General features: G+C 37.0%; 1 protein-coding gene across 1 annotated transcript in view; it reads left to right on the top strand.

Annotated features, from left to right (window-relative positions):
- The window catches only part of LOC135222471 (uncharacterized), a 69075-nt gene that overhangs the window by 43904 nt on the left and 11988 nt on the right, over positions 1-13183 (top strand). The window contains exons 3-5 of the mRNA XM_064260559.1: positions 479-706; positions 8036-8208; positions 10132-10281. Coding sequence (XP_064116629.1) covers positions 479-706; positions 8036-8208; positions 10132-10281 — 551 coding nt within the window. The remainder of the gene's footprint in view (positions 1-478; positions 707-8035; positions 8209-10131; positions 10282-13183) is intronic.

Here is a 13183-nt window from a genome sequence, read left to right as displayed (position 1 = left end):
TGACAAGTGAAAAACAAATTGGATTGAAAACCAAATAATGACTATGCAAAAAACTTCAAAAAATTTTCTTCTCGAACTTCATTCAATGAAAGCAGAATAATTCATGAGAGAGAGAGAGAGAGAGAGAGAGAGAGGGCCTTGAGAGAGAGGAGAGAGAAGAGAGAGAGAGAGAGAGAGAGAGAGAGAGAGCCTTGCCTTGAACCTAATTTAATAAAAAGGGAAAAACTTGTCAAATACCCACACATACTCACATGCACACAGAGAGAGAGAGAGAGAGAGAGAGAGAGTGTCTTGAACCTTAATTAACGAATACGGAAGAGCCTGTCAAATACATACCCACATGCTCACTGAGGATGAGATGGACACACACAGATACACACAAACACACACACAAAGTGAGAGATGGGCAGACAGGCTATCAGAGAGAGAGAGAGAGAGAGACCAGGGCGTATCTTGACCTCAACTATCCACGTTGCAGGCGTGAACTCGAAGCGGTGTTCCGCGGGGCACAACACCGTCCACACCAGGTGTCGCCTGTTCGAAGTGTGCGACCAGGCCGTCCTGGTCTCCGGAGGGTGGAACAGGGACCTCTCGCCGGAGGAGTCCCGAAACAAGCTCAAGATGTCCTACAACATGCTCAGGCACAACGGCTTCCACAAGGGCAATATCAAGATCTTCTACGCCAACGGCGCCAAGAAGAACGCAGGTAAGAGTTTTTTTTTTTCTTTCTTTCTTTTTATTTTACGATGTCTTCGATGGTGAACGTACCATGGGGTGATGTTTTCACTTCAGGAAAAATAAAATTGATCTATTGGTTAAATCTTGTTATAGATTTAATTCTGAAAAGTAACATTATTTATTTTTACAAAGAACTGCCCGTAGGTTGGGTAGCCTGGGTGATGTTTTCACTTCAAAATAAAATTGATTTATTGGTTAAATCCTTTCATAGGATTAATTCTGAAAGGATTAATTTTTTTTACAAAGAACTGCCCGTAGGTTGGATATAATCAAAGATTGTGTTCTGGAAAGCATCATAAATATATTTGCCGTAAATATTAGTAGCGCCATTTTCATAAATATGTCCAATAACAAATGAGAGAAATAAGTAGCTAGACAGACGAAGCGAGAGATAAAGACTCTCTTAAGCTAAAAACAGCAATATTAAATTATCACCATCTCAGAACTTTGGTCGAACATTAATGGAATATGAAATCTCAGGCTTCAAAGGGTCGATCATGAAAGAAAAAGACTCACAAAAACCGATAATTAGTCTACTCGCGAATAAGATAATCAATGAAGAGAAGATACGAAAGGAAAAAAATAAGTCAAATAATAAAAGACTAACGACCAAAAAATACATAAAAAAGAAAGGCAAAAAAACAATAATTATTCTGATCGCAAATAAGATTATCACTTTGCGAAGATACGAAAGGAGGAAAAAAAATGAAAGATTAACAACCAAAAAAAAAAAAAAAAAAAAAAAAGACTGGAGAGAGAGAGAGAGAGTCACACGAAATACAAACCCAGCTGATTGCCGCAAGCGTTTCTTCGAATGCAGGGTGCGGAATGTCAAGATAAAAAAAAATGAATGACCCTTGAGAGGTTGCAAGCATTTATTTGCTCATTTAGGATACGTCAATTTTTTCATGAACGCCGCGTTTAATTATTCGTGTGATCTGGTGCAAGAATGCACTAAAATGCATAAAAGAGCAACAATGCATGCAGAGTCTCTCTCTCTCTCTCTCTCTCTCTCTCTCTCTCTCTCTCTCTCTCTCTCTCAGAATATGATTCGCTTGATCTAGTGCAAGAATGCACTAAAATACATAAAAGTGCAACAGTGCACAAAAATTCTCTCTCTCTCAGAATAGGGTTCGTTTGCTCTGTGCAAGAATGCACTGAAATGCATAAAAGTGCAACAGTACATGCAGAGTTTCTCTCTCTCTCTCTCTCTCTCTCTCTCTCTCTCTCTCTCCGAGGGTAAATGCAGTGTCCACATGAAGTGGGCGGAGCTAATGTGATAGGCAGGAAGGTAAATGACAGGGCGGCAAAGCACAGGCTCCGCCCACTTACTCGACATCAAACGATCCGCCATCGTGGGCGACTTATAAGGTTGCTAATTGAGGCTAATAACCAGTATTTGGAGTCTTTCGTCATTTAACGACTAAACTAACTCTCCCGATTATTCTCTTTTTTTTAAGTTTTTTTTTTCTCGTCTTATTTTCTTGCCCTTTTTTTGTTTAATTTTTTTTTTAATCCGATAATCTTCAGAAGACCAGTAGTTGGAGATGGCGCCTGAAGCTTTGTTCTACACTTATTTCAAGCTTTGCATTTCGCTGTCGTAATGTTTATAGTCGTAGTAATAGTACATGTATGTACATTGCACATTTACAGTGTGTATGCATACATACATACTTACATACACAAATATATATACACATATAACTGTACATGTATATATAAATGTTTTGTTTTAGTGACTTAGTATTTATCCTATTCAGTGAAAAAAATATCTCAGGTTCTAGAATACTTGCAATCATGTTGCATAGTGGTTTTTCATTACCATGTGCTGTTAAGCCGAATACATTTGCTGCGCGCATTTCTTTTTTCAGCCAGCGATGCAACCAATTATCTCAGCTGCTGATTAAATCATTCTTCTCTCTCTTTATCCAATTTTTCAGTCACTTCTTCGCTCCTTGTTTTGTTTGTCGTTTCTCATTTCTGTATAATTTTCAATATTCAAAGGGAAAATTCCGTCAGATCCTGTTTCCTAATATTAGAAGTTATGACTCGGACCATCGACGGATGGTCTTTTGTTAGACACTTGTTTATAAGTTCTGTTTTAATAGAGATCTTTCACATTCAATTGATCCCTGATCCCCACCCCCCTCCTTTTTCCTGCCGAGAGCAACCAGATTCGCTGACCAGCAGAATCACCAATATCCATTAATGTGCCTCCCTCGCTGCCGAACTTCTCAGTTCTAGAGGTCCTTTATACCTCACACCGTTGGACTCTGGAAGTCTCTCCGAGGATGTCGTACAATTGGGGCTTTTTAAAGTTCAAGCGAAGATACAGTGCGTTACTGCTATGTGGTTCGGAGCCCACAATAAGCTGTAGGTTCCTAGCCACGTAAAAATATCTAATCCTTCGGGTCAGCCCTAGGTGAGCTGTTAATCACCTCAGTGGTCTGGTAAAACTAAGATACTTAACTTACTACTCTAAAGTATTCTCCTTGTGTTTCAATACATTTTTATCGATTTATTAATTTATTGATTTTTTTTTTATTTTGATAAGTGAGATCTCTTATTTCTGTATTTCCCTTTACCATTTTGTTATTTCTTAATGAGCGTTATAGTCTTAAGAAGCTTGAATTTCAAGTCAGTGGCCCCTGTGGTGGGCTTGTTCGGTATCAATAGGGTTTATCTTCTGGATAATAATAATAATAATAATAATTGAAAAAGAAACCCACAAATTCAATTTGTAACTTGTTTACTTCTAAGTATTTACATTTAGTTTTACTCCACACTCGAGTACTTTCAGGCCCTTCTGTGGCCCATTCTCAAGAGATGTTTGGGATGTTAGCCTGGGTCAAGGCCCAGCAGTCTTCTGGAACTTCTTCTCGTTGTGCTGTCATTTATGCGATGGCTGTTCTGGTTTTCTTGAGAGTTGCCAATTCCCTCTTGTCGCTCTGATATCCTGAGCTGATGGTCAATGGGATTCACCCTTGTGGTAAGGGTGTGGTCACCGAAAGTCTGTTGGGCAGGAAACCTAATCTCCAGGTCAGCAGGGTCAATCTTAGCCTCTTTTAATATCAAAGCTCGGCTTATGGGATCTTCTGAGGTAAAACCTTTGTTTCCTTCAATTACTTTAATCTCTCTGATAAGTGGCCTCAGAAGATCCCATAAGCCGAGCTTTGATATTAAAAGAGGCTAAGATTGACCCTGCTGACCTGGAGATTAGGTTTCCTGCCCAACAGACTTTCGGTGACCACACCCTTACCACAAGGGTGAATCCCATTGACCATCAGCTCAGGATATCAGAGCGACAAGAGGGAATTGGCAACTCTCAAGAAAACCAGAACAGCCATCGCATAAATGACAGCACAACGAGAAGAAGTTCCAGAAGACTGCTGGGCCTTGACCCAGGCTAACATCCCAAACATCTCTTGAGAATGGGCCACAGAAGGGCCTGAAAGTACTCGAGTGTGGAGTAAAACTAAATGTAAATACTTAGAAGTAAACAAGTTACAAATTGAATTTGTGGGTTTCTTTTTCAATCTTCAGAAGAAAACTGAAAGAAGTTTTTGTTTGGTTAATAATAATAATAATGATAATAATAATAATAATAATAATAATAATAATAATAATAATAATAATAATAATAATAATAATAATAATAATAATAATAATAATAATAAAAGATTAGAATATTTTTCATATATGAACGAGTAACTTGGTTCAGAACTTTTTTTTTTTTTTTTTAACATTGCTGTAATTTCCTGCACGGCTTATAATGCTTCTCCAAACTCCCCAAGGTGAGTCCTCCACATCACACCTCTTTTTACTGCTTAGAAAGCCTTATTGGTTTCATTTCTTCGAAAACATTTATGTAGAAAGGTGGCAGGCAGAGTTTGTTGGCTGCAAGGCCTATACAATCCATGGACCTTGCTTGGCTGATAGCTTTTCGTTGTGTCTTGCCCCCCATAAGTGCCACAGGTTTTCCGTTTTTCATATCTTTTTTTTTTTTCATGGGATGCTCCAAGAACATGGGGCCGCGCTGCCGTACTTCAACCTTAATCTAACATGAATCCCTTTAGCTGAGTTAAGATTGGCTAACTAATTATTATTATTTGAACATAAATACAGCTAGTAAAGCTTCATTGGAAAATCAGTGAAAGATCAAGCTTGCGGACTCTGCTTCCTGGAGATTGCGAGTGTTTACTTTATGACCTGATCCTTTATGACCTAATCTTTCTCGGAAAAGTGTCCACACCTGCATGTGTGGGGCTTATCCATCTTTATAAGGTGTCTTGTTCTCCTCCCCACACTCGGGGACAACTCCCCTAGTTGCTGATTTCTTCACAAGAACTATTCTCAGGAACTGTCGTGGCAACTTAGTGCGGATACTCTGTTATTGTTTTAAATATCCGTCTCGAGTTATAAATGTAGAGAATATAAATCAACCAGTTATTCAGTGTATGAGTAATCACGCATAATATTCAAACACTTAATTACGTTTTAACAAATGTATGTAACAAATCTTTTCGATTCAGAAATGGATAACGTATACCCCACTTCAGCAAGGTAAAACTGACTTCAGTTTTGAATGTACAGCTTTTGAGAGAGAGAGAGAGAGAGAGAGAGAGAGAGGAGAGAGAGAGAGAGCTAATCCTTTACATCTGAAGAAGCTTTGGAAGATTTTCGGCTTTCAAGGCACCGTTAATCACACATGTATTCGAGGCGATTCATAGAACCAGTTCTTTCTCTCTCTCTCTCTCTCTCTCTCTCTCTCTCTCTCTCTCTCTCTCTCTCTCTCAAATAAACAGCAAGAATGAGGCGGCTTCTTTGACGATCGTCGTACGAGGCAGAAAATGAGTGAGTTGTGTTGCGCGTCGTAACTGCATCTCGCAGTTTTACCCGTCTCGAAGAAGAAGTAGTACTATCTATATCTTTCCTTCCATCCACTGATTTCCAAATAAGTCTGTCTTTGAAAACTTCTGAGAGAAAGATTTTTTTAAAACGTCTTCATAACTGGATTATGATTTGGTGTTGTTCCTCAGGACTCCAGTTTGGTGGCTTAAGAATTTGAAGCGGAAACCCTTGAAATTAATGGTTGCGTTTTAATTTTACGTAAATTTAATATTCTATGTAACAAGTTTTTCATTGGCCCTGAAATCACTTTATTCATGAAACCTAACGCCATCATGTTACTAAGCAACGCACAAGCGCAGGAACGCACTTGAACGCGCGCGTACACACACACACACACACACACACACACACACACACGCTAGAGATATTCAAAGCAGGGGGGTTGGGCGGCGCTGGGGCGTCCGATATCCCCTTTATTCAAATGTGTGGAACGCCAGGTCTTAACAGATATAGACGCTGGTTGAACGCAATTCACTGGCGTATCTTTGTGGCCAAAAAGCGGCGTCCAAACCGTATCGGATGCCTCAGCAATAAGCCTTACAGCAGCCGCCAGGTGGCAGCAACCGTATAAACGTTTAACCAAGGTCTATAGACCATGGGTTTTTAACCATAGCCCCTTAACCAAGGTCTATAGACCTTGTCCTTAACCATGTCCTCCTTCAGTGTCCCGGGCTTAAGTTTCCTCGCTGGAAGATCCCCGCGGCACTTTCCTTTGATGGTTTATTTGATCACTCATTTACTCGTGTATTATATTTCATATGCATGTCACTTGTTTATTGATTTGTTCATATCACTTCTCACCTGGAGCAGGTCAAGTGTTGAATGGGGAATTATAAATATTTTTTTCCTTACTTATGCGCCACTCATTTTATATGATCTAATTGTATTCCGGTCTTCCTGCATTTGTTCTTATTTGATTTTTTTAACCTTCGCGTAGTTGATTATGCAAATCATGATAGGTAATTAGGAATTTTCCTGTTCCAAGGGAATCAATATTCCCGAATTAATAATAATAAAATTTTATTTATCGGAATCGTCCATCTACAGTGTACTAAAAAAAAATACGGAGCTTTGGTTTACTAGCAAACATATGTATACAGAAATTATGTATGAAAATTCGTAAAGTAACTAAGTCTACGGGCATAACCGGCCTCGTTTCACTGGCAGAACCAGCTCCGTTTCAGGGAATCCCTTCTCACCCCCACCCCTTTCGGAGGGCGGGGGAGGTAGGATGAAACCTCATGATAAACCATCTTAGGGGTCGCCACTATAACCCTGCCAAGTTTCATGCCCATCGGACCAGCCGTTTGTCCGTGATTAAATGACAGACGGACAGACAGACATTACGCCCATTATAGTAAGATATGATCCCTCCAGGGTAATATACGGTACGACAGATACATGATAAGCTGGTATGTTAAGAAAACCGTAATCCACAGAGAGGTTAAATTACGAGCTGCCAAGGTGGAACAGTCCATTCTGTCATATGGCAGCTTCATCAAACTCATCAGAGAGCAAATGTCTTTTCCTTTCATCTCCCTTGATTCGTTCTTTGTGACTGTATTATCCGAAAGAAAAAACTGTTTTGTGGGGACATAATACAACGGTTTGATGGCCTAATTTGCAGAGCTTCGCGCCCTAGACCCAAGTCTGGAAACATTTCAGAGAGAGAGAGCCAGATTGTTGGTGAAGAGAGGTATATTATTATTATTATTATTATTATTATTATTATATTATTTGGGAAAAACGGGAGTGTATACAATGTTCTAAGGGGTCCACAATAATAAAAATGTTAAATGTTCGTGTATAATTTATAATCACTTAATAAAAGCTTTCGAACCCCTCCCTGGGTTCATCTTCAGTCCTTGGACTGAAGATGAACCTTTGGAAGGTTTGGAAAGTTTTGATAAAGATTTTATAAATTATACACGAACTTTTAACATTTATATTATTGTGGACCCCTTAAAATATTGATTGATTATTATTATTATTCTTATTATTATTATTATTATTATTATTATTATTCACGAGAGCTTACTCCCATGAAAAAGTCAAAAGCCTAATTAATTTTAATATCTTGTTTTCATATAATTAACTGGCCCAAGGTGAAAGATCAGATAAGTTATTCCAAAAGGCATAACTTACGCATGGGGTCATTCAGTGTCTTCTTCTTCCTCTTCTTCTTCTACTTCTTTCCCGCCATTATCCCAACATTAAGGGGTCGGTCGCCTGATGCGCCTTCTCCACTGCCTTCTATCAAAGGCAGCACATCCTCCGCCAAACTTCTTCCCTCACTTTATCTCGCCATCTAATCCTCCGTGGAGCCATTCAGTGTGCTGATGCCAAATTGTCCTAAATGATCAGTCTACTACTCTTTGCTTTACAGATCCGGAAATGCCGCACGCCATCTACCCGTCGTCTATGAAACTAGGATTCCGGTACCACCTGAGAAATCTGTGCTCGCTGCCCATGTGCGCCGATGCGCTTTTGTTATACCTGGCTGGTCCCTCGTTCAACGACGGCACCATTCTGCTCTGGGACGAGGACAGGAATGGACTGGTGAGTCGGCATGCAGAGATGGTCGTATGGTCGTTAAATATAGCGAAATTCGAGATTGAGATTCCTCCGTTTGCATATATATATATATATATATATATATATATATATATATATATATATATATATGCTTAAAAAATCACAGTAGATGCACGTGACTTCATAAATAAGCGAATACCACGGGAAAATGATAGTCAGAAATCCAAGCGCTTTCGTCTTTATTCAGACATCGTCAAGGAGCTCCTTGACGATGTCTGAATAAAAAAGACGAAAGCGCTTGGATTTCTGACTATCATTTTCCCGTGGTATTCGCTATATATATATATATATATATATATATATATATATATATATATATATATATATATATATATATAGTATGTATATATACTACACACACATCTCACACACACACACACACACACACACACACACACATATATATATATATATATATATATATATATATATATATATATATATAATTGTTAGTGAACAGATTCATATGTAAGGTTAGATAGTAGATTGATTACTTTAATGATCTGGTGATGGTTGAACTTGTTGTTGTACGTATTTGTACGTTAGCTGATTGATAAGGAAAATATTATCTCTCTCTCTCTCTCTCTCTCCTCTCTATCTCTCTCTCTCTCTCTCTCTCAGATTGTATATTTTTTTATTATTATTATTTTAGAAAAGGGTTAGATAGTGCACGTCTGTCCGGAAGTTTAATTTGGGCATCTCCAAAAAAAAGTATAAACAAACCAACAAACAAACCTAAGATGTAAGAATTTTCCATTCTATACAAAAAATGAAAGAAAAATATTTAAGGTGTAAAGATTCCTGACTGATGAAAAAAAATGTTCATTGGAATTCCATCAGAGGAAACTCATTCAGAAGACAAACATCCGTTTCATGAGTCTAAATTGGCTTGACAAGTTGATATTGATACGGGACATTCTAGAATGAATGGCTAATTCATTCAAGGGATTCGTAATTAAGTAAATAGGTTGTCGGCACACGACCTCAATGTAGCAAGAGGTAGAACCTTCCGTTTGAGTAACACTTAATTTTTTATTTAATTTTTTTTACCCGTCTAGCAAACTGGTTTTATTTCATTTTTTCATGTCTAGCAATTCTGTGCTTTTGTCTAATCTTTTTACATGTCTAACAAACTCTGTGCTTTTGGTTATTTTTTTTTTTTTACATGTCTAGCAAACCCTGCTTTTATTTATTTTTTTTTTACATGACTATCAAACTTTGTGGCTTTAGTTAATCTTTTTACATGTCTAACAAACCCTGTGTTTTTATCTAATTTTTTGACATGTCTAGCAAACTCCGTGCTTATATTATTATTTTTTTTTTACATATCTAGCAAACTCTGAGGTTTTAGTTGACTTTTTTGACATGTCTAGCAAACTCCGTGCTTTTATTTAATTTTTTTACATGTCTAGCAAACTCTGTAGTTTTATTTTAAATTTTATTTCAGCTTTATTTACCATTCCCTCGTATTTATGTTTTTATCTCCTTTTCCCATAACTAGTCTCTCTGCAGGCTGCTAACCCTTCAGAGACATCTCGGGCTTAGAGTTTGTTGTCTTTGTCCAGTTGAACTTTCAACTGAAGATTTGAAAAAAGAAAGACAGAAAGTCGTCTTCGAATTTATCGCTTGATTAAAACAATTGATTATATAATTCAGCATTTGGTCGATAGCTCAGGAGTCGATCGGTACTTACGTGTGTGTGTGTGTGTGCGTGTGTGTGTGTATTCAATCATAAAGTCAACGTAGATTTGACGACAAAATGTAATTCATAAACCCTAGGTATTCTTGCTCTCGATTAACTTCTAAACTTTAATAAAGCTGAAACACCATTCATTACCCTCAAACGTTTGAGAATGAGACTATATACGTACATCCACATCCCTGTAGGTCAGGGGCGGGGAGGTCTACAGCCCCAGAGAGATCCTTCGTGACCTGCAGGACTGCACTGCCAGACAGGTGACCCTCTTGGTCGACACCTCCTACGCCGGGGAAATCGTCAAAGCTTTCGCCGCCTCCAAGAAGCACAAGAATGTCCAGGTAGGGTTGGGTTGAGGTAGTACCTTCAACTGGAATGACCCTCGGCTCTCAGGGAATGTTGTAAATGTCAGTTCGAATTATTTTTTTTTAACTGCACCTTGCTAAGTTGTGGTTATAAAATTATTGTGGTTGTTATTAGACCATAGAATATTCCTGTTGTTTTTATTATTATTATTATTATAGGAAAAATGAAGAAATTATTTATGCTACAAATAAAAAGTAAAATACGTACATAATGATAATGTACTATTACTGTTATTATTATTATTATTATTATTATTATTATTATTATTATTATTATTATTATTATTATTATTATTATTATTATTATTATTATTATTATTATTATTATTGAGTAGCAGTAGCGGCAATTCTCAAAACCATTGAAAATATTTTTTTTAATATAAATAAACGGCATATAAAATTCAAAGACACGTTCACGTACAGTCGAAGTCCTTCAGGGCATAAAATTCCTGCCGTTGCATGTAACGTTAACCTGACCGCCCCCCGCCCCACCCCTCCCCCCCCCCCGCCCCCGCCCAACACATCCCTTACAACTTCGCCCATTCATAAAGATTGCGTATTCGAGGATTACTATTCGCCCAGCTTGTGACGTCATACTCACTCCAAGGCCTTTCGAGAAGTCTGTTGTACTACAGTTTGTAGCTCCTTATTAATTAATAATAATGATAATAATAGTGATAAAATCATTATTATTAACATAATATCCTCGAACACGCATTTTGCTTTTATTGTTGCGACGCCAGAGTATATTGAGCTGTTCAATCAAATATCGAGTAGTTAAGGCCTCTCTGAATATCTCGTATAATTGCCAGAAACCTCCACTATTTTAACGCCACCGGTCTATCAGGTGGAACTTCTCGCGCCTAACTCCTCTCAGTCTGCGCTGTGGAAAACCGTGATGATCCTCTTAGGGATAAAGAGCTCAGTGGCTGCCAAGATTCGGAATTCTTCATCTTCTCTGTTTTTCCCCATTCATAACTGTTCTTCCCTCGTGGTTGAGCACCGCATTTCTTTCGTATCCTTTCTTTCTGCAGTCACGGGCTAGGAAAGGGCATTAAAATACTCAAGCCCCCCAAAATAATAATAAATAAATAAAAATATAAAAAAAGATGAACTTTCTCTTATGCAAGCTCGAGGTTCGATCTGACGATTTGAGATCTGTCAGTGAAATTGAAACTGCTAAAAATCAATACGATTAACATGAATTAGCAACTTGAAAATAGACTAACGTCTTTAATATCAGCGGGGAGAGAGAGAGAGAGAGAGAGAGAGAGAGAGAGAGAGAGAGAGAGAGAGAGAAACTTATTTACTTAAAACACGTGCTCCTCGCACGATTATGAATGATCTGTATTTCCCTCAATGAACACCGCCCAGAAATAGCGCCATTGACTTTGCGTAACCCCAGCATCTTCATTAAGACCAGAGAGAGAGAGAAAAAAAAGTAAATAAAGAAAAAATGCGAGAGGAATAACGAGGCGCGTGAATGAACCTAGCGGGAGAAAAAGAAAATATTAATCAGTTGGGGAAGGAATTCCAACGGGAATCTATTTTTGGGATTTGTGGCGGATTCCGCTTTATAAGTTCGTCGCCATTTTCCGTGTCATCATGGTGATTTGTTTTCCGGGAACCAATGAAAACCCCGCGTCTTTTGATGTCACCTACGTTTTATAGAAAACCTATACGACGCCTGTGGTGGTGGCGGGGGGCCGGGGGGACTTCGGACGGACGATCCGTATTGCCGCGCCCGCGAAACAGAGTATCTGTGGGGCTGCTTTTTGTTCGCGGTTTCAAACTAGTTAATAGACTCGGACAATAATAATAATAATCATTATCATCATAATTTTTTATTAGAAATAATGGCAGAATTCACAGAATTGATTTTATATAAAAGTCTTTCAATTCTCCTTATGATTTGTCTTTCTGGCACGTTGGATAATTATTATAAAGCAGCTGTCCAATATTCATCGTGCTGTAGGTCGTCAACGGAATTACGGGCTGGTGTTATTATTATTATTATTATTATTATTATTATTATTATTATTATTATTATTATTATTATTATTATTATTAGGTAAGTATTTCACTTTTAATTTATTTGTAGCAAATATTTTATTTTATTTTCCCATAATAATAATAATAATAATAATAATAATAATAATAATAATAATAATAATAATAATAATAACAATTATGATAATAATAATAAAGAATAAAATAATAATATAATAAAATAATAATAATAAATAAACAAATTATAAATTATAATAAATAATAATAGTTAATTAATAAAATAATAATTAAATAATAATTAATTAATTAATAATTATAATTAAATTATTATTATTATTATTAATTATTAATTAATTTTATATTCTTATTATATTATAATAATAATATAATAATCATAACAATTATAATTATAATAATAATAATAGTTCTAAATACATAATAATAATAATAATAATATAATAATTATTAATTATTATTATTATTTATTATTATTTTATTATTAATTATTATTATTTATTAGTTTATTTATTTTTTATTTTTTGCTCTATCACAGTCCTCCAATTCGACTGGGTGGTATTTATAGTGTGGGGTTCCGGGTTGCATCCTGCCTCCTTAGGAGTCCATCACTTTTCTTACTATGTGCGCCGTTTCTAGGATCACACTCTTCTGCATGAGTCCTGGAGCTACTTCAGCGTCTAGTTTTTTCTAGATTCCTTTTCAGGGATCTTGGGATCGTGCCTAGTGCTCCTATGATTATGGGTACGATTTCCACTGGCATATCCCATATCCTTCTTATTTCTATTTTCATATCTTGATACTTATCCATTTTTTTTCCCTCTCTGGTGTCCCATGGTATTGCGACATCAAT

Source organism: Macrobrachium nipponense, chromosome 20 (assembly GCF_015104395.2).
Source record: "Macrobrachium nipponense isolate FS-2020 chromosome 20, ASM1510439v2, whole genome shotgun sequence".
Classification (NCBI taxonomy): Eukaryota; Metazoa; Arthropoda; class Malacostraca; order Decapoda; family Palaemonidae; genus Macrobrachium; species Macrobrachium nipponense.
The sequence above is the reverse complement of the archived record's forward strand: the minus strand, read 5'-3'. Positions and strand labels throughout refer to the sequence as shown.